The sequence below is a fragment of the Arvicola amphibius genome, chromosome 5 (assembly GCF_903992535.2).
Source record: "Arvicola amphibius chromosome 5, mArvAmp1.2, whole genome shotgun sequence".
Lineage (NCBI taxonomy): Eukaryota > Metazoa > Chordata > Mammalia > Rodentia > Cricetidae > Arvicola > Arvicola amphibius.
In genome coordinates this window covers 63425536-63444698 of record NC_052051.1, presented here as the reverse complement: position 1 = coordinate 63444698, position 19163 = coordinate 63425536, and the positions used below count along the sequence as shown (strand labels likewise).

The window sequence follows — 19163 nt, the reverse complement described above, 5'->3', positions numbered from 1 at the left end:
TTCAATGCAATCCCAATCAAGGTCCCATTAAAATTCTTCACAGAGATTGAGAGGACAATAATCAACTTTATATGGAAAAACAAGAAACCCAGGATAGCCAAAAAAATCTTATACAATAAAGGTACTTCTGGAGGCATTACCATCCCTGACTTCAAACTCTATTACAGAGCTACAGTATTGAAAACGGCTTGGTATTGGCATAAGAACAGAGAAGTTGGCCAATGGAGTCGTATAGAAGACCTGGATCTTAAACCACAAACCTATGAACACCTGATTTTTGATAAAGGAGCCAAAAGTACACAATGGAAAAAAGAGGGCATCTTCAACAAATGGTGCTGGCATAACTGGATGTCAACCTGTAGAAGAATGAAAGTAGATCCATATCTATCACCATGCACAAAACTCAAGTCCAAATGGATTAAAGACCTCAATATTAATTTGAACACATTGAGATTGATAGAGGAGAAAGTGGGAAGTACTCTACAACAAATGGGCACAGGGAACCGTTTCCTATGCATAACCCCAGCTGCACAGACTTTAAGGGCAACATTGAATAAATGGGACCTCCTGAAGTTGAGCAGCTTCTGTAAAGCAAAGGACATTGTCACTAAGACACAAAGGCAGCCTACTGACTGGGAAAAGATCTTCACCAACCCTGCAACTGACAAAGGTCTGATCTCTAAAATATATAAGGAACTCAAGAGACTAGACGGTAAAATGCCAATTAACCCAATTAAAAAATGGGGCGATGAACTGAACAGAGAATTCTCAACAGAAGAAGTTCGAATGGTCAAAAGACACTTAAGGTCATGCTCAACCTCCCTAGCTATCAGGGAAATGCAAATCAAAACAACTTTGAGATATCATCTTACACCTGTCAGATTGGCTAAAATCCAAAACACCAATAATAACCTTTGCTGGAGAGGTTGTGGGGTAAGGGGCACACTCATCCATTGCTGGTGGGAATGCAAACTTGTGCAACCACTTTGGAAAGCAGTGTGGCGGTTTCTCAGGAAATTCGGGATCAACCTACCCCAGGACCCAGCAATTCCACTATTGGGAATCTACCCAAGAGATGCCCAATCATACAACAAAAGCATATGCTCATCTATGTTCATAGCAGCATTATTTGTAATAGCCAGATCCTGGAGACAGCCTAGATGCCCTTCAGTGGAAGAATGGATGAAGAAACTGTGGAATATATACATGCTAGAATACTACTCAGCGGTAAAAAACAATGACATCTTGAATTTTGCAGGCAAATGGATGGAAATAGAAAACACTATTCTGAGTGAGGTAACCCAGACCCATAAAGATGAACATGGGATGTACTCACTCATATTCGGTTTCTAGCCATGATTAAAGGACATCGAGCCTATAAGTTTGGGATCCTTGAGAAGATAATAAGAAGGTGAACTCCCAAAAAAGATATAGTAATCCTCCTGGATATTGGAAGTAGACACGATCGCCAGGCAAAATTGGGAACTTGAGGGTTGGGCAAGACTGGGCCAAGGGAAGATGGGGAGAGAAAAGTGTGAAGGGGAGAATGGGGGGAGCTCGGAGGAATGGGGTGCTTGGGATATAGGAAGGGTGGATATGAGAGCAGGGAAGCATATATCTGAATTTAAGGAGCTACCTGAGGGTTGTCAAGAGACTTGACCCTAGAGGGGTTCCCAGGTTTCCAGGGAGACGCCCCCAGTTAGTCCCTTGGGCAGCTGAGGAGAGGGAGCCTGAAAAGGCCAGTTCCTATAGCCATACTGATGAATTTCTTGCATATCACCATAGAACCTCCACCTGACGATAGATGAAGAAAATGACAGAGCCCCACCTTGGAGCACCGGACTGAGCTCCCAAGGTCCTGATGAGGAGCAGAAGGAGAGAGAACATGAGAAAGAAAGTCAGGACCGTGAGGGAACCTCCAGCTGGCGACAGATGGGGAAGGTGACTGAGCCCCACATTGGAGCACTGGACTGAGCTCCCAAGGTCCCGATGAGGAGCAGAAGGAGCGAGAACATGAGGGAGAAAGTCAGGAACGAGAGGGGTGCGTTCACTCATGGAGACGGTGGGACAGAACTAATGGGAGATCACCAACTCCAGTTGGAATGGGACTGATGGATCATGCGACCAAACCCGTCTCTCTGAGTGTGGCCAACAGCGGGGGCTGACTGAGAAGCAAAGGACAATGGCTCTGGGCTCTGATTGTTCTTCATGGACGGGCTCTGTGGGAGCCTTCTCAGCTTGGTCGATCACCTTCCTGGACCTGGGGGGAGTTGGGAGGACCTTGGTCTTAGCATAGAGTGGGGAACCCTGATGGCTCCTTGGCCTTGAGAGGGAGGGAGGGGAGGTATGGGTGGAGGGGAGGGGAGGGAAGGGGGAGAAGGAGGGGAGAGAAAGGGGAGAAGGAGGGGAGGGAGGGGGGAGGAGGAGGGAAGGAGATGGAAATTTTTAAATATAAAAAAAAATAAACCATGAGAAAAAAAAAAAAGACAGTCAGAGCTACACAGAGAAACATTGTTTTTTTAAAAAAAAAAAAAAACAAAAATTAAAATAAAAATCAGAATAGCAAAAGGGAAAAAAAAAAAAAGAAAAGAAAAACAGCCTACAAATCACAATCCCAGAGAACCTAGACAACAATGAGGACCCTAAGAGAGACATACATGGATTTAATATGCATGGGAAGTAGAAAAAGACAAGATCTCTAGTAAATTGGGAGCATGGGGACCGTGGGAGAGAGTTGAAGGGGAGGGGAAAGGCAGGGAGGGATGCAGAGAAAAATGTAGACCTCAATAAAATCAATTTAAAAAGAAAAAAAGAAGAGTTTCAGTGAGTGATTAATTTTGTTTTGTTTTTAACTTGAGGGAGCTTTCTTTTGAGGGGATACTGCAGCATTGAACAGTAGTGTGGAGAGACTGGGAAGTGAGTGGGATAGGGGTGCATGGTGTAAAATTCCCAGAAAATCAATAAAGAATTATGTTATATATTTAAAAGATTCTTCAAATTATGTTAACTAACTCCTACTCAATAATAGATTATACTATTCATGCTACTGAGTAATCAAAGTAAAATGGACCTCCAATGGTATTTAAATGTATTTTTTCTAAAAGAACATTCTATGTCTCCTTGGTGCTTATAATTAATTAAATATAATTCATTAAGTGTTCCTTCTCAACTAGATACAACTCCCATACACTTAAGGAATATATATTTTCTGAATATTCCCTAAGGTTTTTCTGTTTTCCATAGTGTACACTGTAACATATCCTTTGAATAATGCAGCGATAAATAACATCTTATTGATGTGCTCAGATTTTTCTGGAGGAATCTCCATGTGTTCACTTAGCATCTAAACTTATCTTCATTCCACCATCATCACATGAGTTTCTTTTGCTCTACATCTCATAAAAAAAAAATTTTCATCTTTTGTCTTTGATCCAAATATATTAATAGAAAAAATATTCAGCATTGACTATATATTCCACTTTGCATACCACGGCTTTTTTTCTCTTCATACATTGGTTGGAGAACAATGTGGCAGTGATCTTGAGTTTGACAATTGTATTTTTCCATAGGAATTATCCTGAGTCATTAGAATCTGAAGAATGATGGAATTTATAGAATTAGGGAAAACACTGTGAAGGGAAATTATAAAATGTAAGGAAAATCTTATTAAATATATTTACAGAAAGCTTTTTGAAAAGTTTGTGACATAGCATTGCCTCTTCTACTTAGTAATGAATACTCAATTATTTGACTATATTTCTGATGGGAAATCTCTACAGTCTAAGGTCTGAGGCTTGGGACTTTATGGAACGGAAAGACACAAATTGCCCAAGTGACTGATAGCTCAGTGTGTGCTGGTTTCTCATTTGTTGAATCTTCATGGCTAATTCTAGAATAGGTAGCTAACTCTTTCATCTAGCATCTCCACCTCTCGGATTTCTGAGGTTCTTACTTTCTCATCAGTTACTTTAATCACTCATTCTGAGGCAAAAAAAAATATTCTGATCATCTACGTGTGAGATGCTGTTGTTCTCCACTTCTTTGGTCCTTTTATTCCCTGAGTGACAATACAGACTCAGTGGACCACACTAATTAGAAGTTTTTGCTGGGGAAAAACAACACAAGGCTCTTTGTTTTGTAAAAGTGTTGCACTCAGTCAGAATGTGAAGCTACCCTCCTCTAAACCTGAAGAGATTTTCCCACTTAAAAGATTACCGTGTAAATAAAACAAGTGTGTGAACAGATGGCTCACAATAGAGAAAATATCAGTTCAACCTACTATGGACAATGATCTGCCTACAACAATTGGTCATAAACTATTGGCCCTTAATTTAAGCTACATTTTAGTTCTTGGCACATTTGCTTTGTGTGTTCTAGAAGAAGCAAGAAGAGGATCAACTAAGCACGTATGAATTTTCTCAAGCTTTTAGGGAAGATGTGTTTACAGGAGGCTCCAAGATGGGTATAAAATAAAAGTAGAATGCTTATAACAAAAAAGTACTATGGAAGAATAGTGTATAATATTTTAATATTTTCTATTCCATATTTCTTTCACAACTTCTTACCCTTTTAGCTTTTCATAGCAATAAATATCTAACTTATACTTCAAGCTTCTATGTTGTATATAGTCTTGATTCGTGACACTTCTAAGCATCGTCCAAAGTAATTTTCAGTTTTTCTCCTTGGGAATTACAGATCTCATATGGCTGAAGCTTCTCGTTATATCTTGGTTCTTTATGAGTGTGATTTCTATCTGAAGACAGATTCTGTTGAAATAACTCAGGTAAGAGTTTCATTGACTTTCCTTCCAAACAAGACTGATTCCATTCTTCAGTATCAGGGACAGGAGGTAGAGTCATAATTTTTCTTCTTTTATCTTTAAATTTTTCATAATCAATCAGTTACTTCAGTGGGCTCCAGACTGACACTGCACAAAATTTCCGTGTGAGATATTCCCGGGGCACAACCTTTTACTGGGTATTGATAGATTCGTGGAAAGGAAGAATCATTGTCTCCTGTTGGGTACCCACTGCACAGCCCACCAGCTTCCAACAGAGAGCTCTAGACCCACAGTTACACAGGTGGACCTGATTAAACTAACTGGTCAAAAAATTAAATGAATAGGTGTGAACATGAAAGGAGATTTATTGTGGTTTCTGTATGGAGTGGTAAATAAATGGAAGATAGTGAAGGATGAGGGATGAGAGGGGTCAGTATGCATTGATCATATATGAAATTATCTAAGAACAAATTTCATTTATGAAAAAGCACTATTTTCTGCAAGAAAAGCTTTAATATTTTTCAAAGTACCCTTTTCATGATGACACTACTGCAAGCCTAGAAAACCAAAAGGTGTAAGTAATTTAAACACACAAAATTCTAGAACAAAGTAAGGAAGTCATGCACAAAGGCTAAAAGCTAATTTCTCTTAGCATGCTTCCATTTCATGACGCTAATTTCCCATGTGGAAGCCGGTGAACACAGTGTCTGTAGAGCTTGTTTGACTTTCCTTAGATTCTCAAGTGCCTTTGCCTCCATTTTTCCTTCTTCACTATACACTTCAAACTAAACATAGGATTAAAGGATCCAGTGCCCCTAAATGTGTAAGCATAGGAAATGTTCTATACCTAGTTTCTGTGAGATATCTGTAAAAATTTTCCTGTAAAACAACAGGGGTATCTTCAGTGTTTTATATTTGAGTCATTGCTTCACAACCAGGACACCCATTTGGCTTAGAAACAATATTTTCTCCCTCTTGTGCCTTTCAGGTAGTAGTCACCTCATGGTCAGACCTGCACAACTTGATGGATGGAGGAAATCACTCCACGGTATCAGAATTTCTGTTGCTGGGTCTCAGCAATTCATGGGGAATTCAGATTCTCCTTTTCCTGTTCTTCACAGTATTTTATGCGGCAATCATGCTAGGTAACCTCCTCATTGTGCTCACAATCGTCTCGGACCATCACCTGCACTCGCCCATGTACTTCCTGCTGGCCAACCTCTCCTTCATAGATACAGGTGTGTCCAGCATTGCTACCCCAAAGATGATTTATGACCTCTTCAGAAAGCGCAAAGTCATCTCTGTGAACGGGTGCATCACTCAGATGTTCTTCATTCACACTGTGGGAGGAACAGAGATGGTGCTGCTCATAGTCATGGCCTATGACCGGTACATCGCCATCTGTAAGCCCCTCCACTACCTCACCATCATGAGTCTAAGAATGTGCATTTTTCTCTTGGCTCTGGCTTGGACCATTGGCCTCATCCATTCTGTGGCCCAGTTGGCGTTTGTTGTCAATTTACCCTTCTGTGGAGCTAATAAAATGGATAGCTTTTATTGTGATTTTCCTCGGTTCATCAAACTTGCATGTACAGAAACATACAGACTGGAGTTCCTGGTCACTGCCAACAGTGGTTTCATCTCCATGGCTACCTTCTTCATCCTGGTTGTGTCTTACATCTTCATCCTGGTCACGGTTCGCAAACATTCCTCAGGTGCCTCCTCCAAGGCCCTCTCCACTCTCTCAGCTCACATCACTGTGGTAGTTTTCTTTTTTGGTCCTTGCATTATTGTCTATGTGTGGCCTTTCCCTACTTTGCCCATAGATAAATTTTTAGCAATTTTTGATGCCATCATCACTCCTTTTATGAATCCTGTCATCTATACACTTAGAAATAAGGAGATGAAAGTTGCAATGAGAAGACTCTTTATTAGGGCTTTAAGTTTCAAAAATTCTTTCATTGACAGTTCAAGAGCTTCAGAATAAAATAGAACATTCTTGAAGATAAATCACTTTTATTCTTTATTGAATGATCTTCCCTATAAACATTCATGCAAGCAACATTGAAGAGACTCAGCAGGTTTTATTCATATGTTTTATGGTATGTATACATATACATGTATGTATGTATGCAAGTGTGTGTGTTTACATAATTTATATGTATATGTAACAATGGTAAAAGAAAATAAGGCCTTGAATTTGATAAGGGGAGGATTATCAGACATTAGATGCCATGAGTGAGAAAAGGGAAGAGAGAAAATTATATAATTATATTTTAATTAAATGATTTTTAATTTAGTTCTTTACAAAGCAATCTCAAAGATCTCTTCAATTTAGTGTTTTTAAGTACTGTGAAGTGCCTCCTCAAGTATTCTCTGCATATCTAATCAGTTTTTGCTAAAGAATTCTTGGATTCTAAAAGTACTGAAAAGCAGTAAATTCAGCTTAAACTGTGATTTATGTCAAGTGCTGTGCCGCTCGTGGAAATAAAGGCAACTGCTGCACCCTCACACTTTGCTTTCATCTCAGATGTTGGGAACTTCTCTTTGACATTGGTTCGCAGACACAGAGCACTTCTGATCCACCAGGAGCCTAGGTTTCTACTTTGCGAGTTACTCAGTGTCACAAGCAGCAGAAATACTCAGAATAAAGATCTTTAATTCGGTAAATTCGAGTTCAAGGCTTTTATCATTTGAATTTGTTCACTGAATGCAGATTTTTGACTATTTATAACAGTTTTACTTATAGTTATAATTGAAAAGTAAGCTATATGGTCAATTAAAGAGGAAGGGAGGAAAATTTAATACATATTTTTAAGACTAGAAGATAGAAATTTCTATTTCCTTTAGTATATAAAAATTATTTTACCTCCTCTTTTTCTAGTCATTGTTTTTGGCAAAGAAATCCATGTTACTTATAGATTATCATGAATGCTTTGGCTATTTTACAATGTAAAAAGGAAAATGCTGATTTATCAATAAAATACAAAATAATAATATAATTAGAAACCTTGTTTATAACTATATAAAAAGAAAAGTATAGAAATTATAAAACCATGGCAAACTGTTAGTAAATAGAAATATAAAAATGAGTAAGCACTATATTATGCTTTTATACAATATATGTTTTATTTAAATTATATTATTTATAATTAATAAAACACTTCAGAGGGCATACTGTACAACTTGTATTGCCAGGTGATTTAATCCAGCTGTCACTTGAATATATTATTTATCAAGTTTGAGTTACACAACTGATATGAAGCTAACCTGCTATACACGGGCTTCTAAACGATCTATAGTACTTCTTACAAGATACTAAGAGAAAACCAGTAGAAAGACAATATTGAGCGCTACAAGCAGTATCTGCCATTGATACCTGTACAAACCCCACTGAACCTCCGCTTTGATTGCAGACCATCTTCAACTTGAAAAGAGATGAACTGGCACTCTTCTTTAGTGTCAACTATTTTAAAATCCCTCTGAAACAGCCTCCTGTGATGGCTTCTGTCACAAACTCAGGTAATAACACTGAAAGGGAAATGCCATGTATAGTATACTAATAAGATTGCCCCTTTCCCACAATATCCTGGCTCTTCTGATTTTCTCTAACCTGACACAGCTATCAATCTTAACTGTAAAATAGACCTCAATTCTGTTCCCTCTTTGCTAGAATTCTTGTTCCTTGTTTTAGCCTGTTTGTTTGTTCTTAACTTTGGCTTTTTGTTTTAATTATACATGAACACATGAACGGAGGGAGGGAGGGAGGGATGGAGGGAGGGAGGGAGGGATGGAGGGAGGGAGGGAGGGAGGGAGGGAGGGAGGGAGGGAGGGAGGAAGGGAGGGAGACAGACAGAGAGAGACAGAGAGAGAGAGAGAGAGAGAGAGAGGAGAGAGAGAGAGAGAGAGAGGAGGAGGAGAGAGAGAGAGAGAGAGAAGATTGGAATTAAACCTAGGACTTAACACAAGCTAAACATTCATTTAGATAGTGTGATACACCCATATCACTCTGTACTATGAATTGAACCCAGGATCTAGTTTGTGTTAGACAAACACTCTACTAATGAGCTGCATCCCAAGTCTCTGTCACTTCTTTCTTTCCTTGCATGTGTGTCCTTTCATCTCACTTTCAATGTCTTTCCTCAGTCACTCTCTTCTCTGTCTCCTGATTCCCTCTCAGAATTGAACCACTGAGTAAATCCATCAGAGATATTCTGTAATGTCAGTTTAGTCATGGGTTGCTATGGATACCATCTACCCCATACGGGATTCCAGTTCTCCCCTCCTCCACATTTCTTCTGTCGGAGTGATGAGATACTAGTGTTTGGATTATCATAAATATATTCAGATTTCTTCCTCATGAAACACATGAGCTCTTTTCCCTACAGCCTGGTTTTCTTGTGACAGCAGCAAATAGATTCAAGAATTGATGTTTGGGGCATGGAAACTTTGATAACATCGCCCAAAATATATTTTTATCACTGAAAGTGATTCTGAAAGACAAACAGAGAAAACAAGTGTCGATATTCATAGTGGTATACTGCTCCAAATGAGGATTCCGGGGAGCGGACTTATCTTGGAAATTCATGAAGTTGTGGAAAGCAAGATTGTGGAAACCTTTCCTTTGTGGGGAGCTGATGTATAATTTATCCTGATACTGATGACAGAGAGCCAGTAAATAATATGACGGAAGAATCCATAAAGTTGTCTGAAAGCTGTAAACCAGCTTTTTGTTGTTGTTGTTGTTGTTAGCATTTTGACCCACTAGGCTTAGCCAGAGTTGTTTGCAAGGGCATGGGTGTGAAGCTATTCGCTGGAACATAAGTAACTCACCAGAGGCTGCATCACTTAGACAATGACTTCCTCTCCTCCAGCAGACTTTCACTTCCATTAGCACCCTGGGAAGAAACCCAAGCACCCCTCCCCCATCTGTTACTGAATATTTATGTCCTGGCTCTGTCTTGTGCAGGCCCTATGCAAGCAACCACAGGTGCTATGAGTTTCTGGGTGCTTCTGCCATGTCCTGTCCCTAAGTCACCATTTCCCAGTCCTCTACCCAATTTTTCAGCTCTTACGTTATTTCTGTCCCCTTTTCTATGATGGTCTTTGAACCTGGTAAGGAAATTATATAAGTATTTTATTTAATGCTGAGCACTCAAAACTCAGCTACTCATCCCCTAGAAAAACCATGAATCTGTATTTGCTGAAAAGAGAACTGCCATTTGTCGGGTAGCAACAAATATTTAGGAGGCAGTTTGATAACATCTAATTAGCAAGGCAAACGTGGTGAGTTTATGCCCTCCTATGATTTTCCAAGCTATGGACCTTCAGCCAGGAACTCCCTCATACAGAACAAGCTTCAGATCCAACCAGAAGTCAGTGAGATATCTTCTAACAATGATGTCACTTTGTCCAGTAAGCTCTGGATACCTAGCAAGTTGATATTCTAGCCTGCGGAGTATAATGTTGAGGAAGACTGTTGCATAGCGACTTCCAGTAGTCTGAAGGCTATCCAAAAGGGATGAAGCTTCCTGCCCAGTTCCAACATGATTTCTCTACGTTCAGTGACCAAATTGTGTGGTATCTTCAGCAATGGTGTCTTACTGTCCAGTTCAGGTAGGAAATCAATGACAGTGAATGTATTGTGTATAGTTTTCTGGGCCTCTGAGAATTTCTTCTCTAGCAAATCCTAAGGGAATACCCTAGAGCTGTCACTGGGATTTTCATTGAATGACCCGTGACTTTTGTATGAACATTTACCAATGTACATTATTTTTGTTCAAAGTCTTTTGTTAATTACATTTTATAATTAACTTATAAAGTAGCACAACAAGGCCCCAGACATTGTAGACTCTGAGACTTAGCACAACTGACTCAGTGATAGAAAGGCCATTCAGCCTATAAAACTCAATACATAGATAGCACCACCTGCAAAAACTAAAACAACGGCCTCATCCATGAAGTCCATGTAATTCTGGGAAACTCTCAAAATGTACTAATCTTACACTTTAGCTTCTGTAGATCTGGTATAGGTAAACTGTTCTTATTAACTATAGTATGTCAACCCAGAACATGGTTTTTTGTGCTTAAAATATCAACCTTGGAAAGGCTCTGTACTACACTAGGATCCTGAACACCAGGTATAGGCATGCGAATAAAGATTTTCTATTGGCTCAAACCCATGTCTGAGCAGTCTTCTCTGGTGACTATCCCACAACAGCACTGAGTTTCCATGTGGCTTCTTCAACTTTGCTTAGAATTGGTTCACTTTTCACCTGCCCCCATTTTCTCCTTCCTCTACCCTCTCCTGCTGTTTGAACCTTGTCACCCCAGTGTTCCTTCCTCTATTTTTCATATCACATATGTTTACCACTCCCAAACTCCTTTAAGCATCTGGTCTACACATAACCTGTCATAGACTTTTTTACTCCCAGGTCAATAGATGTTCTAACTTTAAAAATATCTAGAAGCACAAAGCTACATGGACATAGAAGAGAAAACACACACTGTTTGCCTTCTAAGCCTAGGTTGTCCATTTTAATATACTTTTCTGAATTCCATTTACCGGCAAATTTCATTTTTCTTTACTACTGAATAAAATTTCACTATGTATGTGTGTATATATATACATATATCATACTTATATTATTTGTTCTTTTATTAATAATACCTAAGGCTGATTCCATTTCTCCTCATTGTATAAAGAGTAGCAATGAACATAAATGTAAAACAGGTTCCTCTTTAGGGTAATATAGAGTCCTTTGGATGATACTTGGGAGTGATATAGAAGACTCTAATTTTTTACTTTTTTATTATAAAAATTTCCAACTCCTCCCCTCCTCCAATTTCCCTCCCCCTCCCCCCACCCCCCTTTTCCCTCCCACTCCAGTACAAAGAGCATTCCGTGGGGGAGCAGGAGGGGAATGGAATGAGGGATAGAAGTGTAAATTTTTGAATGGAAACAAAATAAATAAATAAAAATAAAAAGATTCCGCTTTTCAAAATACACTCCAAAATTTGCTATTGTTTGTATTCCTGATGGTGGCCATTATGACTAGGTTGAGGTGGAGTCTAAAAGCAGTTTAAACCTTTATTTTCTTGAAGTTCCTAAAGGTACAATAGGGAGCACTCATATATTAATGGTAGCCGGCTTCGAATTAAGCTTAAGGCCCACTCTACAGAATGGAAACCATGTCTGGTACTACAAACATAGCCAACTACCTAGGACCAGTGAGATCATACATCTCAGAAGAGAACCTACTACATCCATTTTACTAAACCATCGTAATTCTTATCTGCATTCATCATACTTAGCTTCCTATCCATAGATACATGCAGCTCCTGCTCCCCAAAGAATATTCTCTACGGAACAGATGGAGGTCACTGCAAAAAACCACCCCTGGCCAAAATGTAAAGATCAACTGATCATGGGAAGCCAAGCTCCAAATGCTATATCTACAGCACAAATTCTCCACCTACAAGATACATACTGGAAGAAGGGCAGAAATATTGTAAGAGCGAGGGAACCAGGAAATCTGGTGTGATATTATGTCTCCTAAAAATGACAGGGAAAGTTAGCCCATGATTCCTCAATAATGCTGATGCCAAAACAAGACCTGAACAAATACAACAACTATAAGCCTGCTAATGTGGAAGAGGAAGCTCCATAACCCCTTAGACAAAGAACTGCAGGCAACTAAGGAATGCTGGGAGTGAAAAAACAGACTTCCCCATGAATGAGCCCCAGTTGGTCAGCTGTGAAATCATATGCATACCAATAGCAGGAAGCAGACTGAGCAAGTAATATTTTATGGTGGGGATGTAATAGGAACAAAGAAAAGGAACCTTGAATTTGAGGGAAATCAAGTGGGGACAAAGGGAAAGAACTGGAGGTTGAGAAGGAAAGAGGAGAATGATGTAATTATATTTTAATTTATACATAAGTATCATATATAAATGTATATAAAATATATGGTCACATATGTTATCTCTATGAACACTTAAAAATAAGGTAGTTTTGATTTAAGTGACTACTCAATGTTACCTTATTATGCAGACCTTAGATATTTTACATTCATATATCTTTCTGTCTCTCTCCCATTCCCTCCTTTGTGATTCATTTAAAGCTTCCTCCTTTGACTTGCCAGGATTCCAGGTAACAATTCCCTTGTACAATGAGTTCATATTGGCCATCCCAAGTCTCTGTGGTATCATTTGGTCAGTTCACCTCTGGGGGCCAATTAGCTGTGTCCCCACAGTAGCAGCCCTCATGGAGATGTTTGTACATGAAATAATGCTACTTCTAACCAAGAGAAAGGTATACTATGCTCTAGTCTTTGGAAATAAACCTTTAAGAGCACTAGTGACAAATATAGTAATAACCAATTATAGTGCAATATCTAACATTCCAACTAGCCAGTATTGAATAGATTTTTTCTGATGATAGATTATTTTCTATAGAAATCAATTAAATATTACCTTGCACCAGAGAAAATGCCTCAACTTAGGTTGATGAGCAAAAAATAAAGAAATAAATAAACTAAGGAAAAGAAGAAAGACACAATGTCAGAAGCTTAAATTACTTTTTTAACTCTAAGTTTGAGATGGGAAATCAATGAGCTAGAGTAAGGAGGCAGCCTTAGAAGTATGAGTAAGAATTTATCTGTTCTTTGAAATGCTAAATTTCTTAATGTGGAAATAGATAAAGATGGACTGGAAACAACCAGATGTTCTGTGCAGCAGGTATTAAATGGATTGCTGTCCTTCATGTTTATTTTAGAACCATGGTAAATTATAGATGCATTTGAAGAAAACTAAGAAAACTTGATGCTTATGAATGCAGCCTGTCTTCCCTCTCGAGCCTGCCTTCTCTCATTAAGGTCTGCCAAACACACTGTGAGTCACTGTAAGGCAGCTAGACAACCACTAAGGTGCAGCACACAACATGAGAAAAGGATCAAGTCTCCAGTAGATATTGGAGAAGATGCTCATCAGACGCTCAGGATTCCTACAACTCACTATTCTGAAATATCACTTCTACTCTCATGGTCTTAATTCCTCCATGAAGGGACAATAACAACAATTCCTGCGGTAGTTATGAGATTCACACAAGATAGTATGTGGGAAAAAGTATGGTGCCATGAACATAGCTGATGCGGATTTTGTTTAGGACTGGGTTATTACTGTCATAGGAAGCTCATTGATCATGGGCTGCTGCAGAGATTCCCTGTCTGTGTCAGGAAGTCTTTAAGCTCAGATATGAGTTGTATATTGAAAAAGAACAAGAGCTGTATCTGGATCTACAGCATGGGTTCTGATTTCCTTCAGACTGCAACCCTCGTCAGGCTGACTCACAGGTACTGTTTCTACTTCAGAAAAGTTATAGGAGCACATTCCTTGCTTGGCAGTCTTACTATTATTTACATTGTGTGTGCTAATGTAGAAGACTAAAGGTACTGAATGTGTTACTACTTCAAAAATTCAGTGAACAATGGGCATAGTAGACATCTAGAAATTGTTTATTTATTGATGACAAATGGCTATGATAAGTGACACAGTGAATTTATAATGACATTCTAACTATAACAAAAGGAATAAGAATTGGATTGATCTGAGGAAAGGTCTCCTTTAGAATACGAAATGCAAATAACTTCAAACAAGGGACAAGAGTGGATATAACAGCAACCCAAAGAGAAGAGGATAGTCTCATTATAAAGAGTTTCATTGCATAGCAGACTAGTATTCCATTATAAAATAACCAAAATGGAAAAAATGAAATAACCAAAATGTTCGAAATGATTCTTTACCATCTGCGCTCAGCCCCTTTAATTTTGCAGACAATGAAATGGGAGGCAGGCAGTGAGTGAAGTGTGGAAGGGGTGGAAGAAAACCTTTCTTTGAGTTCTCGAAGACTCAAGGCGGGCATTCTGGTTTTCTCACTCCAAATACAGTGTTCTTTCCACCATGCAATGAAGTATGAAGAGACAAAACAGGGTGGAAATGATCTTCAAGTATCAATCATGTAGAAAGTTTTAATAAACTTTATTATAAAATGGAATTTTATTTATTTTATTCATAACCCATGTTTTTCTCTGCATCCTACATATCTTTTCTAACCCAGTTCTTGCATTGCTGCATATACAACCTAGTCTTGTATCCTAGACTGTTATTAAAGCGAGGTGCTGTTAGGGTTTCTGCATTATCTTCTCACTGTATATGGAAAAGGGTGAATATGGTTTGATAAAAGATTAACTGTGAGACAGCCTTTATGGGAGTACTGCACCACTTTGCTAATTGCTAATTGGAACAGTCAAAGAGGCAAGAAAACTAAAGAACCACAGAAAGTTTTGGGGACACATCATGGGCAGGAGCAACAAACGATCAGAGAAATCAGGGGGTTACTTCTCATTTCCTTTCTTCATGTGTCTTATTTTCAATGAGTCTTTAGTCTCCTCATAGCCTTTTTCAGGCCAGTCGTTTGTTCTCTTCTAATAGTTATTCCTAAATATTTCCCATTCTTTATTTGTATACTGTTAAGAAATACAGGATGTTAGATGTAGTTGCTCATGGCATTGAGTGACTGCAAATTTTCTGCAGTTACACTGAGGTGCACTGACTTTATGCAGCAATGTGTTTTGTTTACAGTTTGAAACTGATGGAGTTATTAACGCCACAAAAAGCTTGATTTTTTTTCTCTTCTCTAACTTTTTCAGGTTTTGTTGAATACAACTCTGCTCTCCACTGCAATGGATGGAAACAATCACTCTGTTGTATCTGAATTTGTGTTCCTGGGACTCTCCAATACATGGGGAATCCAGTTGCTTCTCTTCTTCTTTTCTTCTGTGTTCTATACAGCAAGTCTAATGGGAAACCTCCTCATTGTGTTCTCTGTGACTGCTGACTCCAACCTGCACTCTCCAATGTACTTCCTGCTGGCCAATCTCTCATTTCTTGACCTGGGAGTTTGCTCTATTGCAGCACCCAAGATGATTTATGATCTTTTCAGAAAACACAAATCCATTTCATTTGGGGGTTGTATAACTCAGATCTTCTTTATTCATGCTATTGGGGGTACAGAAATGGTGCTGCTCATAGCCATGGCCTTTGATAGATACGTAGCCATATGTAAACCTCTTCACTACTTGACTATCATGAGACCAGAAATATGCACTTTACTTTTGTCGGTAGCCTGGATCCTGGGACTTATCCACTCAGTGGCCCAACTAGCTTTCATTGTAGACTTGCCCTTCTGTGGACCTAACATTCTGGACAGTTTTTACTGTGATCTCCCTCAGCTCATTAAACTTGCTTGCACAGAGACCAACAAATTGGAGTTCATGGTCACAGCCAACAGTGGACTCATCTCTGTGGGCTCCTTCTTCATACTGATCGTGTCTTATATCTTCATTTTGGTCACTGTTAGGAAGCACTCTTCAGGTGGCATATCCAAGGCCCTGTCTACTTTGTCAGCTCATGTGACAGTAGTGGTTTTATTCTTTGGACCGTTAATCTTCTTCTATACCTGGCCATTCCCTTCATCGCACTTAGACAAATTCCTTGCCATCTTTGATGCAGTCCTCACTCCTTTTCTGAATCCAGTCATCTATACATTCAGGAACAAGGAGATGAAAGCAGCAATGAGGAAACTCTGCTACCAGCTTCTGAGTTACAGGAAAGTATCCTAAATACTTCATTTAAAAATAAAAAACAGTAAAAATGCAACTCTACACTCAATGGCAATGAGGAAAATAAAGTCAGTGATATTTCAGCTCTCTATTAGTTTGTGAACCAGGTTTCACTTAGGAATTTACCAATTATTATCTGTAGTACCTTAATCAATATGGATGAGGGGAGTTTGAAGTTTCAGACCCTGTGCGGGATGCTTTCTTCAAAATTATTAATAGTTGTAATTTTGTACAGTATTTAACTTTGATGATCTTTCAAAATAAATTAAGGAGTGTTTTTCACTTGTTCCTTTTATAATTACTGTATAAAATACCTCAAAATAAAGTGATTTCCCCCTCAATCTAATTTTTTTATTAAAAATTTCTGCCTTCTCCCCGCCTCTTCCCAGCATCCCATTTCCTTCCCTCTCTTCCCACTCCCTTACCCCTCCCTCTCCAGTCTGAAGAGTCTTAAGGGTTCCCTGTCCTGTGGGAAGTTCACGGTCCTCCCTCCTCCATCCAGGTCTAGGAAGGTGAGCATCCAAACAGGTTAGGCCCTTCCAAAGCCAGTACATGCAGTAGGCTCAAAACCCAGTGCTATTGTCCTTGGCTTCTCAGCAGCCTTCACTGTCCGCTATGTTCAGGGAGTCCAGTTTTATCCCATGCTTTTTCAGACCCAGTCAAGCAGGCCTTGGTGAGCTCCCATTAGATCAGCCCCACTGTCTCAGTGGGTGGGTACACCACTCGCAGTCCTGACTTCCTTGCTCATGTTCTCCCTCCTTCTTCTCCTCATTTGGACCTTGGGAGCTCAGTCCCCTGCTCCAATGTGGGGCTCTGTCTCTATCTCCAACCTTTGCCAGATGAAGTTCTATGGTGATATGCAAGATATTCATCATTATGGCTATAGGATTGGGCCATTTCAGGCTCCCTCTCCTCAGCTGCCCAAGAAACTAGCTGGGAATATCTCCCTGGACACCTGGGAACCCCTCTAGAGTCAAGTCTCTTGCCAACCCTAAAATGGCTCCCTTAATTAAGATATCTACTTCCCTGCTCCTATATCCACCTTTCCTTTATCCCAACCATCCCATTCCTCCAAGCTCTCCCCATCCTTCCCTTCACACTTTTCTCTCCTCATCTCCCCTTGGCCCCATCCCACCCCACCCCCAAGTGCCCAATTTTTGCCCGGCAATCTTGTCTCCTTCTAATATCCAGGAGGATAACTATATGTTTTTCTTTGGGTTCACCTTCTTATTTAGCTTCTCTAGGATCACGAATTATAAGCTCAATGTCCTTTATTTATGGCTAGAAACCAATTATGAATGAGTATATCCCATGTTCATCTTTTTGGGTCTGGGTTGTCCCCTGAAACTGAGAATCTTCTGTAAAGCAAAGGACACTCTCACTAAGACAAAAAAGGCAACCTACTGACTGGGAGAAGATCTTCACCAACCCCGCAACAGACAAAGGTCTGATCTCCAAAATATATAAAGAACTCAAAACAAGGAAGTCTGGACTGCGAGGGGTGCTCCCATCCACTGAGATGGTGGGCTGATCTAATCGGAGTTTACCAAGGCCAGCTGGACTGGGACTGAATAAGCACGGGATAAAACCGGACTCCCTGAACTTGGTAGACAATGAGGGGTGCTGAGAAGCCAAGGACAATGACACTGGATTTGGATCCTACTACGCATACTGGCATGAGGGGGGGCTAGCCTGTTTGGATGCCCACCTTCCTGGACCTGGATGGAGGGGGGAGGAGCTTGGACTTCCCACAGGGCGGGGAACCCTTACTGCTCTTTGGACAGGAGAGGGAGGGGGAGTGGAGGGGGGAGGGTGTAAACGGGAGGCGGGGAAGAGGCGGGAAATTTTTAATTAAAAAAAAGAACTCAAAAAACTAGACTTTAAAATGCTAATTCAAGCCGGGCGGTGGTGGCGCACGCCTTTAATCCCAGCACTCGGGAGGCAGAGGCAGGCGGATCTCTGTGAGTTCGAGACCAGCCTGGTCTACAAGAGCTAGGTCCAGGACAGGCTCTAAAGCTGCAGAGAAACCCTGTCTCAAAAAACCAAAAAAAAAAAAAATGCTAATTCATCCAATTTAAAAATGGGGCACTGAACTGAACAGAGAATTCTCAACAGAAGTTCGAATGGCCAAAAGACAGTTAAGGTCATGCTCAACCTCCTTAGCAATCAGGGAAATGCAAATCAAAACAACGTTGAGATACCATCTTACACCTGTCAGAATGGCTAAAATCAAAAACACCAATGATAGGCTTTGCTGGAGAGGTTGTGGAGTAAGGGGTACACTCATCCATTGCTGGTGGGAATGCAAACTTGTGCAACCACTTTGGAAAGCAGTGTGGCAGTTTCTCAGGAAATTCGGGATCAACCTACCCCAGGACCCAGCAATACCACTCTTGGGAATATATCCAAGAGATGTCCTACCATATTACAAAAGCATTTGTTCAACTATGTTCATAACAGCATTATTTGTAATAGCCAGATCCTGGAAACAACCTAAATGCCCTTCAATGGAAGAATGGATAAAGGAAGTGTGGAATATTTACATATTAGAGTACTACTCAGTGGTTAAAAAAAATAATGACATCTTAAATTTTGCATACAAATGGATGGAAATCAATATAATTTCTATAGTGTTCTTAAACCTCTAGTAAGAGCCTAACAGATATATGTTCAGCAATTTACTGTTGAAGATGAGCATA

General features: G+C 39.8%; 2 protein-coding genes across 2 annotated transcripts; both read left to right on the top strand.

The window, feature by feature from the left end:
- The first annotated feature begins 5804 nt into the window (after positions 1 to 5804).
- On the top strand, positions 5805 to 6767 carry LOC119815227 (olfactory receptor 4F3/4F16/4F29-like). Its single transcript, XM_038331392.1, has one exon. It carries the CDS (start codon positions 5805 to 5807, stop codon positions 6765 to 6767), a length of 963 nt encoding a protein of 320 aa, XP_038187320.1.
- An 8749-nt stretch (positions 6768 to 15516) lies between these two features.
- On the top strand, positions 15517 to 16464 carry LOC119814753 (olfactory receptor 4F15-like). The gene has a single exon (XM_038330776.1). The coding sequence runs from the start codon at positions 15526 to 15528 to the stop codon at positions 16462 to 16464; it is 939 nt and encodes a 312-aa protein (XP_038186704.1). The 5' UTR covers positions 15517 to 15525.
- The last annotated feature ends 2699 nt before the right edge of the window (positions 16465 to 19163 follow it).